Source organism: Barbus barbus, assembly GCF_936440315.1.
Source record: "Barbus barbus genome assembly, chromosome: 10".
Lineage (NCBI taxonomy): Eukaryota > Metazoa > Chordata > Actinopteri > Cypriniformes > Cyprinidae > Barbus > Barbus barbus.
The window spans coordinates 9,555,340-9,574,229 of NC_136738.1; the positions used below are offsets into that span (position 1 = coordinate 9,555,340).

General features: G+C 42.1%; 1 protein-coding gene across 1 annotated transcript in view; it reads right to left on the reverse strand.

Moving 5' to 3' along the window:
* LOC306876460 (kalirin-like) overlaps positions 1-18,890 on the reverse strand; it is a 244,973-nt gene that overhangs the window by 12,972 nt on the left and 213,111 nt on the right. The window contains exons 37-48 of the mRNA XM_079427634.1: positions 14,793-14,908; positions 13,863-13,929; positions 12,515-12,618; positions 12,362-12,431; positions 12,190-12,276; positions 11,456-11,548; positions 11,304-11,354; positions 11,098-11,175; positions 4,507-4,692; positions 3,455-3,626; positions 3,155-3,375; positions 1,292-1,548 (exon numbers count right to left, since the gene is read on the reverse strand). Coding sequence (XP_079283760.1) covers positions 1,292-1,548; positions 3,155-3,375; positions 3,455-3,626; positions 4,507-4,692; positions 11,098-11,175; positions 11,304-11,354; positions 11,456-11,548; positions 12,190-12,276; positions 12,362-12,431; positions 12,515-12,618; positions 13,863-13,929; positions 14,793-14,908 — 1,502 coding nt within the window. The remainder of the gene's footprint in view (positions 1-1,291; positions 1,549-3,154; positions 3,376-3,454; positions 3,627-4,506; positions 4,693-11,097; positions 11,176-11,303; positions 11,355-11,455; positions 11,549-12,189; positions 12,277-12,361; positions 12,432-12,514; positions 12,619-13,862; positions 13,930-14,792; positions 14,909-18,890) is intronic.

Below are 18,890 nucleotides of genomic sequence, written 5' to 3' on the forward strand. Positions count from 1 at the left end.
TGCAGCCTTGGTTTGCATTAGAGACTTCTTCCAAAAAATCTTACAGACTCCAAAATTTAGAACGGTAGTCTATGTATATAAATCTAATCTATAAAGCTATATCCTTACACCATGGTGGACACATGGTTTGTGTGAGAACAGCAATCATTCATATCATTCACAGCAAACACTGTTTCACACACAAACCTTTACTGTCAAGGACCGGAGAGGTTAGTACAAACACAAAATAAGTCTTCTACACACTACATTACAAAATGAAATTAAAGAAACAAATCAAAAATAAGGTGCACCACTTTTTTCCTTCAATTAATTCCTCAATCAAATAGTTGTTAAGTTTAGGTATTGGGTAGGATTCGGGATGTAGAATAAGGTCATGAAGAATAAGGTATTAATATGTACTTAATTACTACTAATAAATGGCTTATATTCTAGTAATATGCATGCTAACAAGCAACTAGTTAAGATATCTTAATTTACTATTTGCTTGTAATTATTATACTTTGTGAAAATATGAAAACAAAAATAAAACAATGTATTTGTCATGTTAAGTCATGTGCATGTCAAAATTTTATTTTACATATTTAATATAATACATTTAAAATCATTAGTTACACTACAACATTGCAACTGTAGTTCTATTGCACAAACCTGACTTAATAAATGTTCACTTAAATAGTGCAAAACGCTCTTTACAGGAATGTGCAACAAACAGTAAACAAACCAACAGTATTTACAGTAAATGGCCAACATGTGATCCTGTAGAAGAAACGAAAGAAAAAAAAAATCTATACAAAAATACAATTAAAACAAATACACAACCTATAAAAAAATTGCCATAGACAACAGTATATGTTCTCCACCAGGAGAAACAGGCCAAATTCTCCAGAAGGCCTTTCTTTCACTTTTTTTTTCTTTTCACACACACAAAACAAAACAAAAATTATATCACCAAAACAAAAAAAGAAAACACAACAAAAACAGGGTGTTAGGAACTGAAATAAGTGTCCAGACGTGTCCGTTTCCACACTGATGTAAGATTCTTCACAAATCCTCAGTCTACAAAACAACAACGACGTGGCTTCGCTAAAGTCCTTTCAACATTTATCTGTCTTTGTTTTTAACACTTAGCCAAGAAAAAAAAAAAGCTCAAGAAGAAAATCAAAACTTCCTGTGCAAAAGGGTCCAAAACATCCGGGTTAGTTCCAACAGAATGGGGTGGGGGTGTTCAAAAACGTGCGTGCAGTCTTAAACAATCCAATCAGAGCTCCAGTTAGTGTTGATTGACACTTACTTGATGTTTGAGTCTGCAGTAGTGTCTATGAGGGGTTTAGTGAGGGGTCCCAAGATGTGTCCCGGCACCCAGCCCTCCGCGGCTGGCGACTGGCTGTTAGCAGGTCGGTACACCAGGTACATGTTCTGCTGGTTAGTGGCCAGTATCTGCACCGTCTCACCCTGCGTGACGCAGATCTCGTTCTCTTTCAGTGCATTATAGTCCTGAGTCACCATCAGGGAGGACGACGTACCGTTACAGCCCACACCATCAAACTGCTGCAGGAAACACACACACAGCATACAAACAAATTAAAACACTTAATATATCAACCACACCTTAAACTTCAATAGTCAGGAACACATTAGAACTTGTTCAAAGGATATGTTGATATGTCAGTTGCACTTTATTTTACAGAATGTGCACTTACAGTACATTGTACTTACCTAAGAAAGGTGACTACATGGGATAAGGTTAGGTTTAGGTGTAGGTTCAGGGTTAGTACCTAGTTATTACCCAGTTATTGTAATTAAAGGTAGCACTTTATTTTACAGTCCTGTTCCTCATGTACATACTATGTACTTATTATAGTAATTACAATAACTAGGTACTAACCGTGAACCTACACCTAAATCTAACCCTACCCAATGTAGTTACCAGGCATTACCAGAACTTTCTTAGGTAGGTACACTATAAGTACAGTGTAAGTACATGTAAGTACATATACTGTAAAAAGTGGAACCAAATTAAGTGCTATTAAAATTTCTGTGGGGTGTTTTTCATGTGTCCAACTCCCTGCTGAGGGGCATAAAATCAAGGATAGAAAAAAAGCTGTTCATTTCTAAACAGTGAAGAACAGTGTGTCACTAAGACAGTTAACTGCTGGAAGTAAACTCATAGTTTCAACTTAATATCTCTGTATTGCAAGTCATTTTCCCAAACTAACTTCATGATTTGAACATTTTAAAGTCTATTTTGGGGTTGTAGAGACATTGGAGAATTCACTATTAAAAGTGAGGTCACATTTACCGTTGCTCTGCAAAATTACATCCAAGGGAATTTTGGGGAAATTTGCATGAGGGCAAAAAATTTACCCATGCAAAATGTGCATTAGATTCAGGATAGTCACAGAAATTTGCAGGGTTTATTAACAGAAAGCTTCTTGGTTTGAAAGTGACTTACGTGTGAGTGCTGCTTTGTGTATCACTACATTATTGGCAATAGACATTGGACCTTTTACACAAATTTTGCGAATGTTCGTACTGATTACTCAAAATGTTAAATTTAACCTTCCAGAGAAAACGACTTCTGTCTGGTTATGCAAGACTTCTCCAATCATTTAGTCAGCAAAATCCTGCCAATTAGAGCTCGCATTCATCTGCCTCTATTTTTGAGAGCCACGCCCACATCTCAACATCCAATCAATACGTGATGCATAGAACCACGTCCGCACCCTGAATTTTTTATTTTTCAATAACCTGTTACACTCGTATTTGTGCCACAATACAGAAGAAAAGATCTGTCACTACTTCCATTTTATTGCGATTTTAATCTTTTTAACAACACTTGGAAGCAACAGAGACTTATTTCAGAGGGCTTGTTTTAAGAATCCAGTTAGGTAAGCTGTCAAAATGAGCCAATGGACTGTAACAGTTCCTCAGCATTAATTTGCAATATGGCCATGTGACTAACTACAGGTGGGGTAGAGGCTCTTGTGTAATCTATGAATTAACTGCCATCTGAAAATCATGGATGAGTCACGAAACCTTCTTGTACAGACACCACCCTAAGAAAAACAACATTATTCAAGAATGGATTTCTATGGAGCCACCATAAACTCCAGTGTGCAGATGTTTAATGTTAGCAGTGGCGCTGTATCCTCACCCTGTGGTATCTGTCCGAGTCGTGGCATGGACCACTGCTGGAGGTAGTTAGCTTTATGGGGGTGGAGCTCCGTCCAGACAGAGAGGGTTTCTCTGCCCCCAGAGACACGGTGGAGCTGGGCCTGCTGTTGGACTGACCCATTCGCCCACCGCTGGAGGAGTTCCGGGTCAGAGACTGAGAGCCGCTGCGCTCCTTCTGATACTCGATGGGAGACTGCAGAGCTGTAGACAGACGCACCAATGCCTTCAATCGCTCAACAAAAGCAGAGTTTATTATATTCATATTGATGTGACATCTTACCTGACAAGAAGTTGCTCTGTAAGTCTAGTAGGTCGGTGATATGGTGAACCCAGACCTGTTTAATGTCTGTGTTTGCAGCTTGCAGGGTAAAACGTTCGGCTGAACCGCGACATGACAGCACAAACTTACACGGATCGTTTTCAACATGCTCTTCCAGGCCAAGGAAGCTCACCTGCGCACACACACACACACACAAGTCAGTATCACACCATCTAATAGCCAGGGTTGTGATTTGCAGAACTCCCAAAAAGTAAAGCCCAAAGTGTGCTTCAGTTTTGATGCAACCACTTAGTGTATGCGTACAACTAAACACGCTGCCTTCTGTGAGCATTGAAACCTCTGCAAATTTGTTTCGAATCAGTAATTCTGAGCACGTGTCAAACTGCCAAAGTAAGTGATTTCACTAAACAAAGTTTGGTTAAGTCATAATTGTTTAGAAACGTTTCAAAATGTCAATGTTTTGCCACTAGGGGATCTCTGTGAACCCATAAGCTAGTGTCTATATGGTTTTCTCGGATCAGTTTTAGACATATGCAGATATTTTTATTGTAGAACAAAAAGGAAGAGTTATAATTAATTGTCTCTTACTGGCCTGAATAACCAAGGTCTCAATAATAATAAAATATAATAAATATTACAACATAATAAAATAAGACATATAATATAGACATTTCATGTCTAATGGTATAAGATGATTTGTTCATTTCATTTAGTAGATTACACTTTAAATAGAACATTTGCAATGTTTTGTGAAAGGTGTTTTTAGGCATGTTTGGGCTGCGTTTTCATTGCATTTACAGGCATCACCAAAGGGTGGCATTTAGAGCACTTTGAATTTGCAAAGTACAATTGCAACTGATTCAACATTTAAAAAAAAAAAAGTTTCATTTCTGCTATCACTAGGCAGTGTTCCCATCTTCTGGTCAAACAAATTAGTGAAAATAAACCTCAAGGCTCGTGGATAGAAAATTTTTTTATGAATAAAAAATGAAAAATACTTTAGGATTAAAACAACAGCGAACATTCTACATAACTAAGAGTGGTGCGGTTACCTTGATGCTCTTTTTAAACTGGTATCCTGGTGTGGTCGAGCCTTTGCGTAAGAGCTCGCTGAAGATGACGATCTGTTCAAACAGGAAGACCCTGCGCTCCTTACTGCGGGACAGAACGCCAGAGTCCTGCTCCGTCACAAAGAATGTCTCCTGCTGCAAGAGTTTTCCCTGACTTGTCAACTTCCCCTGAAACACACAAACACATCAGTCTGACAGTCTCAAACTCACCGATATATTCAAGTGAACAGATGGCGCAAATTGTGGAGAACTCGACTCATGTTAAAATGCTCCTCATGTTGTTCTAAACCCATAATTTGTTTTATATATGTAACTTGAGAGTTCCCTATCGATACTCCACTCGTACTGCGTCTTGCTAAAGACGCTATGGAAAAAGCCTTTTTTCTCCTTTACTGAAGCCTTATTCAATCACGCAGTGAAACTGCACGATCATTGGTTTGTGCAGTGTGATAAAACGAACCAATGTGTCGGCAGCGGAGCTGCACGAGCCTATGGCGACGGAGCCCGCCAGATCCCGCCAGAATGGGCGGGGTTATCTGGCTATATAATCAGCCGTCTCGCCATAGGATCCTCAGATTTCTTCTCCTTCAGCGACGACATCTCGCCTTCGCTGATCCCAAGAAGCCGCCTCGCCGTTGACACGCCTCGCAGCTGAGCCAGAGACCTCCTGCCAGCTGAGACGCCGCTTTCACCGCGCTCCAGCCCCGCAGAAGCCCCGGTCTGTTCGCTGCCGCCATCCGGTGAGTGCTATAAAAATGCATATTTATCGGCGTTGTTGCAAATGCCGCAACAGCGAGTGTGGCTCGTGCAGGGGATCCTGCACGATGCAAAAGAGCAGTGAGCGCGTGCCGCCTGTCTGGGTCTCGCCCACGCACTGACTGCGCGCTTACTGAGACAGCTCGTTCGAGTATGAGTCTCGCTCTTCCCGCTCGCTGTCCGTCTCTGTGGAGGCAGCTCCGCTCTCCCGTTTCCCCTCTCTCAGCAAAGCTCGGAGAATGAAACATCAGAGCCACGGAGCTTCCTGCAGCGCTCGGATCCGCCGGTGTTCACACGTGAGAATCAGAGCTCCTCCTTCATTGGGCGGCTCTATTCTCTTTGGCGGACCGGAGTGGAAAGTTATGTGTGTGCGTCACTGAGACTGCGCTCACACAGGCAGCCTGCTTTCACCGAAAGCCGGGCTTTACTCTGATTTGCTCGCGGTCCTCTATGTAGCAGGCCCCGCCTCCCCCCTTCTCTTCTCCCAGTCACCTCGGAGACAGGAACAGCGAGTGAGGCTGAGCAATCAGGTTGAGTGATTTTTCGCGCCGGCTTAGCCCCGTGTGTTTCACTCTGCATACAGCGCTTTGATCTGCCAGCGCGTGTGGATTAGCGCGCCTCATTACATTGAGTGGCTCAATCCTTCTGCGCGCATTGTAAAATGCTGCGCTGGGCGGCCACCCACTCACGTTTATTTTCTCCCAGTCACCTCGGAGAAAAAGACGGTAAAATCGCATGGCTGGGCGTTCAGGCTTGAGTGATTTTTCGCGCCGGCATAGCCCGTGTGTTTCACTCTGCATACAGCGCTTTGATCTGCCAGCGCGTGTGGATTAGCGCGCCTCATTACATTGAGTGGCTCAATCCTTCTGTGCACATTGTAACATGCTGCACTGGGCGGCCCCGACTCTCGCGTTTCTCTTCTCCCAGTCACCTCGGAGAAGGAGACGGATAAAAAAAAAAAAAAAAAAAAAAGGCTTGAGTGATTTTTCGCGCCGGCATAGCCCCGCGTTTTTCACTCTGCATACAGTCTTTGATCTGCCAGTGTGTTTACACTAAGTATTAGCGCCTCTTGCAGCTCTTTGATCTGCCAGCGCTACTTTCATTATGAAAGCTTCAGTCTGTCCCTGCCGCGCTCACGGTCCCTTTCTTCAATGAAGGTGGCCACGCCTCCCCTGCTCTAGTGTTTCTACTCTCCCAGTTATCTCGGGGAAGAAACTGCAAGCTCCAGGGTTCGCGCGATCAAGCTTGAGTGAATTTACGCCAGGGCAGCCCCGCGTTTCACTCTGATCTCGGCTCGCCTTCTTCAGTGAAGATGGCCCCTCCCCTCGTCCGCTACGAGCGGATCTGAGAGGATGCGCGCGGCACTTTTGATCTGCTGGTGTGTTTACACAATGGTAATTAATACCCCTCTTCTAAGAGTGGTTGATCCTTTTAGGCAGATCGAAAGCAAGTTGTCACTATGATTATAACTGACAGCTTCAGACTCCTGACGCTTGTGGGCTGTGCCCACGGCCCAAATGGCCTCTGTCATGCCTCCAAACACCCCGTTTAGCTCCGGGTGCCGATGGCAATGAGTTTGTGGTAAATACTGTTGTGAACACTGGGCCCTTTCAAAAAGCGCCCACACAACTGATCGCTGTTATAGCAAGGAAATAAGACACAAACATTTTCAAAAGGGAGCACATTCCTCTCCCTCTTATCACGAGCTTCAGGTCCCCGCTTGGCGGCCTGCCACTCGAGTTTATCCAGCCCCTTGCCACGCGGGCCAAGGCCTGGAGGGCCATCCCCGGAGTGTCAGAATGGGTTATACGGATAATAGAACGAGGTTACTCACTCCAATTCGCTCGCAGACCCCCGCGCTTCAGCGGCGTGGTCTCCTCTTCTGTAGACGGCTAGAACGCTCACGTTCTACGTTCAGAAATGATGATGCTGTTGAAAAAAGGAGCCATAGAAATGGTTCCTCCAGCTCAGAGCGAATCAGGCTTTTACAGCCATTACTTCCTCGTTCCCAAGAAGGATGGCGGCCTCCGGCCCATCCTCGATCTCAGACGCCTGAATCGCGCCCTCGTGAGGAGGTCGTTCAGGATGATCACACTGAAGCAGATCCTCTCGCAAATTCGCTCAGAGGACTGGTTCTGTTCCCTGGACCTGAAAGACGCATACTTTCACGTCCAGATAGCCCCCCCATCACAGACGATTCTTGAGATTCGCCTTTGAGGGAGTGGCTTATCAGTACACGGTCCTTTCCTTTGGACTGTCCCTGGCCCCACGCACTTTTACGAAGTGCATGGACGCGGCTCTTTCCCCTCTCAGGCAGATGGGAATCCGCATTCTCAATTACCTCGACGACTGGCTCATTCTGGCCCAGTCAGAGGTACAACTACTCTCACACAGAGCCCTCCTCCTCAGCCACCTAGAATGCCTGGGGCTCAGGGTCAATTTTGCCAAGAGCGCGCTGTTTCCCAGCCGACGGGTGTCGTTTCTGGGAACAGTTTTGGACTCAGCTCAGATGAGAGCTGTGCTAGCGCCGGAACGCGCTCTGGCCATTTAAAAGCTCGCAGCCTCCTTCCAGAGCGGCACCGCTCGCCCCGTCAAAGCGTTTCAGAGGATGCTGGGCCTCATGGCCACAGCATCGCCGGTGCTACAGTTGGGCCTGCTTCGCATGCGGCCCCTTCAGCGCTGGTTGAAACCACGGGTTCCACCCCACGCATGGCGACATGATCGCCTACATATCAGGGTGAGCCAGGCCTGTGTAACAGCCCTGGTCCCCTGGAAGAACCCACGATGGTTCAGAAAGGGTGTGGCCATAGGGATGGTCTGCAGCAGGAAAGTTGTCACAACAGACGCCTCCAACATGGGTTGGGGGCGCTGTGCGAAGGCAAACCGACCTTTGGTCGAAGGCGGAGCAGAACCTCCACATCAACTGCTTAGAAATGCTAGCAGTGTGTCGAGCCTGCCAGTTTTTCCTGCCAGAGCTAAGGGGACGACATGTGCTGATCCGCTCAGACAACATGTCAGTGGTGTCCTACGTAAATCACCAGGGAGGTCTCTCCTCGAAGCGCCTCTTCCTTATGGTAGAGCGACTTCTGGAGTGGGCTCAGCTCAACTTGCGCTCGCTGAGAGCAGCACATTTGCCGGGCAGATTGAACCAAGGAGCGGATATGTTATCACGGAGCAACGTCCCCTCAGAAGAGTGGATGCTCCACCCGCAGACGGTTCGAATGATCTGGAGAATCTTTGGCAAGGCCGAGGTAGACCTTTTCGCCTCCAAAGACAACTCTCACTGCCCAGCCTATTATTCGAAGGTCAAGGACGCGTTGGCCCACGACTGGCCCAACCTCCTCCTCTATGCATTCCCTCCGATCGCTCTGATTCCTCAGGTCATCAGGCGAATCAGGGAACAACGACACAAGGTCTTGTTGGTGGCCCCCCTGTGGGAGAACCAGCCTTGGATGTCAGAGCTGACCCAGCTGCTAACCGCAGCCCCCTGGCCCGTGCCCCTGAGACGAGACCTCCTCTCTCAGGCGAACGGTTTATTGTGGCACCCTCGTCCCGAACTGTGGGCGCTTCACCTCTGGCCGCTCAACGGGAGCCTACCAGCCTCCCAGAGCGAGTGCTAAATACCATTTCTGAGGCTAGAGCCCCGTCTACGAGACGCCTCTATGCCCTTAAATGGGCGGTTTTCTCCGAATGGTGTCTAAACCGCGGTGAGGACCCCCCTACATCTGAGTTGGCGGTGATTCTGTCCTTCCTGCAGGAACTGCTGGATAAAGGACGCTCTCCCTCCACACTCAGGGTGTTCGTATCGGCTATAGCGGCCTTCCACGCCCCTATCGCGGGCCAATCAGTGGGCAGGGACAATGTTATCGTCCGCTTTCTAAGGGGTGCCAAGAGGCTGAATCCGCCTCGGCCCCTTACTGTCCCTACGTGGGACTTACCCACTGTGCTGAGGGCCCTGAGGGGCCCTCCTTTTGAGCCGCTCCAGTCTACGAACCTTCGGTCGCTGTCGCTGAAGACTGCTTTGCTACTAGCACTAGCGTCAGTCAAGCGAGTAGGAGACCTGCAGGCGCTCTCTGTGAGCCCTGCCTGCCTGGAATTTGGGCCAAACGACTCCAAGGTCGTCCTAAAACCAAGGCATGGATACGTACCTAAGGTACTTTCCACTCCGTTCAGAGCTCAGGTCATCACACTCTCCGCGCTTCCTCCCTCTGAGGAGGACCGGGAGTTCATTCTGTTATGCCCTGTTAGAGCCCTACGGATCTACTTTGAGCGTTCCGCCTCCTTCAGGCGCACGGAACAGCTCTTTGTTAGCTTCGGTAACCGCGCCAAGGGGCTTCCGGTCACGAAGCAGAGACTCTCTAAGTGGATAGTGGATGCCGTTACGCTGGCTTACTCTTCCTTGGGCCTTCAATGCCCCATTGGAGTACGAGCCCATTCGACTAGAGGCATTGCCTCGTCGTGGGCCTGGTCTAGCGGTGTGTCCATTACAGACATTTGTGTGGCGGCCGGCTGGGCCTCGCCGTCCACATTTGCAAAGTTTTATAAGTTGGATGTACCGACCTTACAGGCCAAGGTCCTATCTGCTTAGATGAGTATGACTTATGTTGTGGGAACATCCCTAACGGAGATCTCTTGACTGCATGGGCACTCAAGCTCTCTGATGGGTTCCTTACATATCTCAGCCCTGAAAGTGCTGAGTATGCGAGGAATACATGGAATGACCCGGGCCGAGCGTGACCTCTATGAGCTCAGCTCGCTTTAGCCCGAGTATACTATTATACTTCCCTCTGAGCATGTAATGCTTATGGAGATATTTTACAGTCGTTCCTCTACCATAGCACGGCGTGATTGAATTGTGTTCCCATAGCGTCTTTAGCAAGACGCAGTACGAGTGGAGTATCGATAGGGAACGTACTCGGTTACTATCGTAACCTCGGTTCCCTGAGATACGGAACGAGTACTGCGTACTTTGCCGTGCCAGGTAGCTGCACGACTCAGTCGTCGCTTCAGTCGAAGTAAACCTGAGGATCCTATGGCGAGACGGCTGATTATATAGCCAGATAACCCCGCCCATTCTGGCGGGATCTGGCGGGCTCCGTCGCCATAGGCTCGTGCAGCTCCGCTGCCGACACATTGGTTCGTTTTATCACACTGCACAAACCAATGATCGTGCAGTTTCACTGCGTGATTGAATAAGGCTTCAGTAAAGGAGAAAAAAGGCTTTTTCCATAGCGTCTTTAGCAAGACGCAGTACTCGTTCCGTATCTCAGGGAACCGAGGTTACGATAGTAACCGAGTACGATTTCTATCCCTCCATTGAAAGTTAATAAAACTTTCAAGTTTTAAAAAGTTCATAAACAGACCCATATTAATCAAACGGTTTCATCCAACTCTTCTAAAGGGAAAAGATTACTTCATATGATTAACAGATTCAGATTTAGGTTTTTATATTCACATATAATCATTGATCAATGCATATAGAGCAATAGCATACGTCAAATATGGTAAATGGAATCTCAACCATACTTGAAACAAATCTCGCTAGTTTTTGTGAAAATTCAAACATGCTTGCATGTTACAAGCTTCCACTTACAATATTTGATGAGCTCTATGCATGTGACAAACCTTGACAATGAAGAGACAGAAATCGCTCAGGTTTCATTCAAATATTTCCATTTGTGTTTCAAAGATGAAGGTGAGTAACTGACGACAGTAGAACACCCCTTAATCATGGTAAAATCACTGTAATCTTTTACAACGTCAGTATACATGCTTTGATGAAACTTCAGAACGAGTACAGTGAAGTTTTCAGTGTACCTCATATCCCTGCAGTCTTCCCAGGTTCATCATGTCATTGCACAGCTTGGGCACCTGGGACATTAGGTCTACTGCTTTCTGTTACAGAGGAAACCAACAGAAAGCTGTATTACAAGCTGCTTCAACAAACTTTACAAACACCTAAAATGCATTATGACTGATCAATCTTTTATTATTTAAGTCATGTACTTCAGCTTCATTTTTACCTCTATATCTTGACAATCCAACCCTGCCTTTGCGCTATACTTCAGGTAGTCCTAAAGAGATAAAAAATATTAACAAATTAAGAAATTATACACATTAATAAAACTATTATTCATAATCGATCACAGCATCAACGACTTATTTTCAACTGTACCTTTAGTAACAATTGGTATTTAGTAATTCTCTGAATGGGTTTAATGAGAAAATCACTGATGCTCAGTCTTGAGTTGACGTCTTGTTGAATCCCCTTTGAACCAAAACAGACACATGATTTTAAACTTGCAATGGTTAATTGTTTATTTTTCATTTTAGAGTGATTTTATAGAGTCCCAACTCCCATGAAATCCTGATTACATTGTCCCAGTGTTACTGTTACTTGTCCCAAACAAGTGGCTAAATGGGAATACAGAAGTTGTTGGGACATTAAATGTCATCACACTGAACTCATCCACACACTAGCTCACTTTTACAGCCTTGTTGTGTTCGCAATCATGGTCTTGTAAACTATACTAACTAAAACTTTCCAATGTTCTAAATAAAGATTGAAGAAGTTGTCTGTAGCTACTGTAAGTGTCAATGACTGTAGTGTAGTTTGTTTATATCTTTATAGCTTGTATACAACTTGTATATAACAGCTTCTACTTTTGCTGGTTGTATTTAGGCTACAATATTCATTAAAATTGCATGCATTTGTGAAGTTTATCCTGTTGAACAAAATGTCTGAGTAACTTTTTTTGGTCACGGAGCTTATTTACTGCAATAATCTAAAAGCCAGTGAAAAAATCCTATTATGTTTTTGTCGAGGGAACCAGAGTAATGTTAACTTCTGTCTACGAATATCCCTCATCACTGCAGCACTCAATTGCAGTAATATAAATTGTGTCTTACCTCAAAGTATGAATCGTATTCTGCAACAATGAATTCAGATTTGGGCTTGTTCTGGCAGTAAACTACATACATGTGCAGTCTTCTCTCCTGAACACATAGAAACAGGAAACACTTCATGAGCAATGCCTTTACATAGCTAACACATCAGACCTGATGTCAATCGCATACTCACATGTTTACTGAACAGCCCAGGCAGTTTGTCATGATCTTCAAGACATTTTTCCAGTTCACCAACAAAAAAACTTCAGACAGCAAATAAACATTAAATTAGTTTCATATTAGTCATTTTTCAGTAAGAGGAGCTGAGAGAATCTGAGGCACTTACTCTTTGTGCCAGTCGTAGATTTGGTGAATGTTTCCAAAGACGATCTTATCTTTTCCTTTCATATCATCAGGAACTCCTTTCTCCTCTATTCTCTTCATAAACTCCTTCAGAACAAAAATGATTTCATATATATGAGTCCCCACTTATAACAAATATACTGTACATGCAAGTTCATAAAGGCAACAGTACTTCGCATGTCTGTCTACAGTGGCTGTAAATGATAGATGAACACTAGAATGATAGCACATTCACCATGAGCAAATAGTGATGTAATGCAAATGCAAATAAGTAATTACATAGCCGATGAAGCCAAATGAGAAAGATGCAAATGGCTATGATCTTAAGACAAAAGACAAATGAAGAAGGATATCAATACTAGAGTGTTATAAGACTAAAGTCAAACTACGCCTATAGTCACAGAACTGACCTATCGGTAAGCACCGCCCCCATTAGTTACAGTTGCGAACTCGGACAAACAAATGGAGTTGCTAACTGTCTTGCAATGACAGTTGTCAGCGTGAAAACCTTGTCCCTATATGTTTTTCATAAATTTTGGACACAGAAGGGCCACCATCCAAGTGGGACTTAAATATGCGATGGAGGGATATATAACAGATTTTAAAATAAATATTGAGGGTCATTGGAAGTGAGGGTTTACAGATCACAATGCAAGCGGGAGAAGTCTCATGTTACAGTCGTCACGATTGCAGATGAAAAAATCCCGGATCAACACTGTTCATGTACCGCAGGGTAAGATTATATTAATTTACATATTTAAGCAGTTTAATATGAAGAGACCTTGGTTTATGCTTTTTTGCCCTACACTGTACATGACGTGAAAACAGTTCGCTATTTAGGTTTGTACATTAGCATTAGCACTAACTTCAACATTAAGTAGTTTGAGCAAGAGATACCTTGCTGAAGCACAAGATGACTTTAACGTTCTGCTTGAGCAGATGAAAATGAGAGTATGACAACCAGAAAATGAACGTTTTCGTCTTCTTTGGGACTGGGGGTGAATGCTTAGGGACATTTAGCTCTGTTTTGTTTGGGTTTAGTAAATGTAATAAAATAAATTATATTGCCTATCCTCTCAGGATACCTGGAATCAATGTTACAAGTACCCCAGGCACATATAGTTTTTCCATTTTTGTAGCATAAACCCCATAAAAAACGATGAGAGCTTCGGATCTTCTAGTGTTTCTCTATGGCGCTGAAACCCAAAGATGTCCGAGTCCCGCTCCCTGTGCAACTGATACTAAACTGCCATTGGCTAGTTTGCGTTCGAGGGGAGGGGCTTACCGATAGGTCATTTATATTAAACTGTCAGGATGTCAGCCATTCTCACCTCAACCACGATACCCAAATCTTTCACGTAGTCTTTTTCTGTCTGGATTAATTCATTCACAACAAACCTACAATAGAAAAAAACATATATATATATTATGAAAGACTTTTACACAGACACAAAAGGACTAATCTATAAAACAATATGTCAAGTTTAGCAATGTCACACTTCCCTTTAAGGGCAGAGTGAAAGAAAAATTCAAATAAAAAGGCCAAATGCCTAGCTTTCCCATGAATATCTCTGCTCTTTAATGAGAGCCATATCATTCAGGGAGATGATTTTCTCAACACTGCCTGTTACATGAACATGGAATTAATTCCAGATCTGGTGGCTTTACAAGAATCAATTGCATTTCAGCAGATGTAACCAGACTGTTTTTTTTTTTTCAAAATTAAGTCTGGGCAATACAGTGGAAAAAAATCTTGATATTTCTCAATATTTTGACAATATCTCAATATTTATGTACTCACTCTGAAATGGCTTGGAATGCAGCTTCATTTATTTTTTTCAAAACAATATAATTTCTTTCAGAATATTTTTTTCAATAGTTTTTCAACAGTGAATGTAAAAGTTAAAATATAGTAAAAATCTAGTTAACAAATAATCAATATGTTTTCCACACTAGTTCCTACTAAATAAATAACCATTCATTTATACATTTTAATATTATAATTTTTTTTTTTTACATTTAAAATTAATATAAACAATATATTTACCAAAATAAATAAATAAATAAAACATGAAAAATGCAATGCAGGGAAATGCGTGCACCCTTTACGTGACGACACACATGAATTATATTTTAGGTTAACGTACCTGGGAGCCGAACTATACAAATATATAATTATAAATGTGACCTAAAATCAGACTGTAACGTTTGTAGAATTTACTCCCAGACCAAGCCACATGAGTGAAGAGCATGTGTCTTACATTCGTCCACGCAGTGCTTTGGCTTTCAGCTCCAGTTCAGGGTTTCTGGGTGGCGTTGGGCTCTGCTCTGCTGGGTTCACTGAGCTGAATCCTGGGTATGAGCCTGGTTCCAGCGTCTAGAGCAACAGAGACGAGACAAACACAGATACAAGAGACTCCAGTCAGTATTTGAAAGCAGGCCTGATATGGGAGAACAAACACAGCAATTGAATGGTTTATATGCGACATGGCCCTAAACTACAGTAAACACCATCAGAGATGCTCAGAAGATTCAAAGGGGAGAAAAGCGTCACTCTGGTCCACAGAGTGAGCCATAATATCCAGCAAGTTTGGGAGGATTTTATTACTTCACCACAAAAGGCCTGCAATATATGACAGTTAAGGATAAACGCAATGCATGTGGACTTAAAGTAAATAGAGTCAGCTGTCTTTATAATTCATGTCTTAAATTAATACATATATCTTAAATATATATAACCCTCCATTTCAGGAGGTTCTACCAATCAGCAGATGAGTTGGGAAACATTGTCATACCCTCAATCAACATTTGCATGCCTCCTGCCATAAACAGTAATCAAGATTAGTACACTTATAGATCCTGAACTCTATTTAGGTTGGAAATGCAAATTGATACACAGGGATAGACTACATTAGACTTATGAGATCACCAAAACCCCACATGGTTTTTCCATGTTTACAGACATTGTCATTTTACTAGATTTTTCTGATAACAAGATGGATATTACTAGATTACTAAGATTTTTTTGTCCATATGAATGCTTCTAAAATAGTTTCCAAAGGTAAATTAATAAATTCATGTACAAGCTGCACAATTTCATACAGTGGTGGGAAAAAGTTTTTGCCCCCTTACTGGTTTTTTTTTTTTTTTTTTTTGCATATTTGTCGCACTTGAATTATTCAGATCATCAAACTAATTTTAATATTACACAAAGATAACCAGAGTAAATCCAAAATGCAGGGGGAAGGGGAAAAAAAAAACTGTCCAAACCTGCCTGGCCCTACGTGAAAAAGTAATTGCCCCCTAAATCTAATATCTGGTTGTGCCACCTTTTGCAGCAACAACTGCAATCAAGCGTTTGCCAAAACCGGCAATGAGTCTTTCACATCGTTGTGGAGGAATTTTGGCCCATTCTTCTTTGCAGAATTGTTGTAATTCAGCCACATTGGAGGGTTTTCAAGCATGAAAGGACTGTTTAAGGTAATGCCACAGCATCTCAATCGGATTTAAGTCCAGACTTTGACGTGGCCACTCCAAAACCGTAATTTAGTTTTTCTTGAGCCATTCAGAGGTGGACTTGCTGATGTGTTTGGGATCATTGTCCTGCTGCATAACCCAAGTGCGCTTGAGCTCAAGGTCACGAAATGGCGGCCGGACATTCTCCTTCAGGATTTTCTGATAGAGTGCAGAATTCAAGGTTCCATCAATTATGGAAAATCGTCCAGGTTCTGAAGCTGCAAAGCAGCCCCAGACCATCACACTACCACCACCATGTTTGACTGTTGGTATGATGTTCCTTTTATGAAATGCTGTGTTGGTTTTATGCCAGATGTAACGGGACACACACCTTCCAAAAAGTTCAACTTTTGTCTCATCAGTTCACAAAATATTTGCCGAAAAGTCTTGGGGATAATTAAGATATTTTTGGCAAACGTGAGATGAGCCTTTGTGTTCTTTTTGGTCAGCAGTGGCTTTTGCCTTGGAACTTTCCCATAGATGCCGTTTTTTCCCAGTCTCTTTCTTATTGTTGAATCATGAACACTGACCTTAATTGAGGCAAGTGAGGCCTGCAGTTCTTTAGATGTTGTTCTCGGTTCTTTTATGACCTCCTGGATGAGTCGTCGTTGCGCTCTTGGAGTAATTTTGGTAGGCCGGCCACTCCTGGGAAGGTTAACCACTGTTACAACTTTTCTCCATTTGTGGACAATGGCTCTGACTGTGGTTCGCTGGAGTCCCAAAGGCTTAGAAATGGCTTTATAACCCTTTCCAGACTGATAAATGTCAGCTATTTTGTTTCTCATCTGTTCTTGAATTTCTTTAGATCAGCTTTCTAAAATAATGTGGATAATCACAGTTCTTTCATGATTTAACAGGTGGGGGCAATTCATTTTTCACATAGGTTTGGACACATTTTTTTCCCTTAATAAATTATATCATCATTTAAAAACTACATTTTGCTTTTTCTTGCATTATCTTTGTGTAATATTAAAATTAGTTTGATTATCTGAATCTTTTAAGTGAGACAAATATGAACAAAAAGGGGAAGGGGGCAAAAACCTTTTCACAGCACTGAATATAAATGTAAATGAGGTCAATTTATCAGGTCAATGTATAGATGAATGGTCAGTTTTTTTTTTTGATGATTTTAAATCAGATAAATCTAATGAGCAGTTAAATCTAATTAAGTCAAAACTGCACCAATGTTAAGCTGTTTAAATCATTTTCAATGCTGTTTTAGGACTTAAGGTTTAATGTATTGGCTCCACTCACTTTCATTTTAAGTACCTTATTGAATACCACTGACCTATATATATATATATATATATATATAGTTTTTTTTTTTTTTTTTTTTCTTTTAAGAAAAAGAGTGATGAATGGAAAATAATTTGGAATATATTCCTTGAATGTCAAAAATATAGCATAACTAAAGCAACACAGGTATGGACAAATAATATCTAATAATAATCTCATAGCCTAGCATGTCATGCGATGCAATAAAATCCTAGTGTGATTTCTCAGTCTCTCTTTTCTTTTCTTTTCTTTTCTTTTCTTTTCTCTTCTTTTCTTTTCTCTTCTTTTCTTTTCTCTTCTTTTCTTTTCGACCAGTTTAAATGCTTCAGTTTGTTTTTATATTATTATATTGCATTATATTATAAACCTAATAAATAATTGAGATCAAAAAGGGATTTCATAAGCAATAACTGCTTTTTTCATATTATATTATTATAAAGAAGTGAACTGTTCTGCATGATTTTTTAAAAAAATATTTAAAGATTTTAATAGAATTTCTTGGTAAGCAACACAGTACTGTAAATACACAAATAGATCAGTAAAGTTAAAAGTTACACAGTTTTTGTGTGTGCACTGAACAGGTCTGATATGAAGAATGTTTTTGCTGAAATGTCCAACCAATAGAGACAAATTTTGATCATCAAGGAAAACAAAAACAATGAGGGACTATTGTTTCTCAGGACATGTGTTTTAGAATATGTCCGATAATAGAGATATTTTATGCTTACAGCAGCTTTAATGAAAACTGAATCTTCGAATAAAGAATGCTGAAGTACAATGAACAGAAACCGAAACATGCTCTTAAACAAACACGATGACAAGACAACATAGCACAGATTCGCATGTTGACATTCAACACAAATCCTAGCAGGTTTGTCTACACCTATAAATGAGGCCAAGAGTACAGTAATATTAAAACAATAAACAGAGCCACACAGAACAACATACATGTGCATGTGAGACTAGTGCAGAAGATCTCAGTGGTGCAAGAGTTAGTGATTGTCTCAGAGCAAGAGAAATTAAAAAGGAAACAAGGAAATCCAGGAGGTTAGTCTATCAATCCTCCCTGCTCAGATTCAGTGGCACACTTACCATCTTAGTTTTGACCAGTTTTTCTATAGCACTGACAAGCTCAGCGGCACTGGGGACGTCAGCTGAGCTCTGCCGTGAAGCCAGCAGCACAGACGACTACATGACAGCAGGTGAGGAGGAGAGAGACATTAGCAGGAGGAAAGAACACACAAGCAGATCAGAACAGCAAGTGCTCAGGATGCTGGGTTAGCCCAGTTTATCAAGCTTTGCTTTGGGGAGAAGGGAAGCAAAGGCCATGCCAAGAACATGCCAAACATTTCACCTCCAAATCAAAAGAAAAATAACCATTTATAGTCTCCATAAAGAAAATGAGACCTACTTTTAAAACCTTTACAAATTGTGCAAAGTGACTGCAATTATTTTTTATGACAATTAGTATTTTCTCCCCATTATTATGATTATTTATAATGGGTAAAACAGATCTAATGTATAATATTTATATTTTACGTCAGTATCTGTTGTATACACTACTGTTC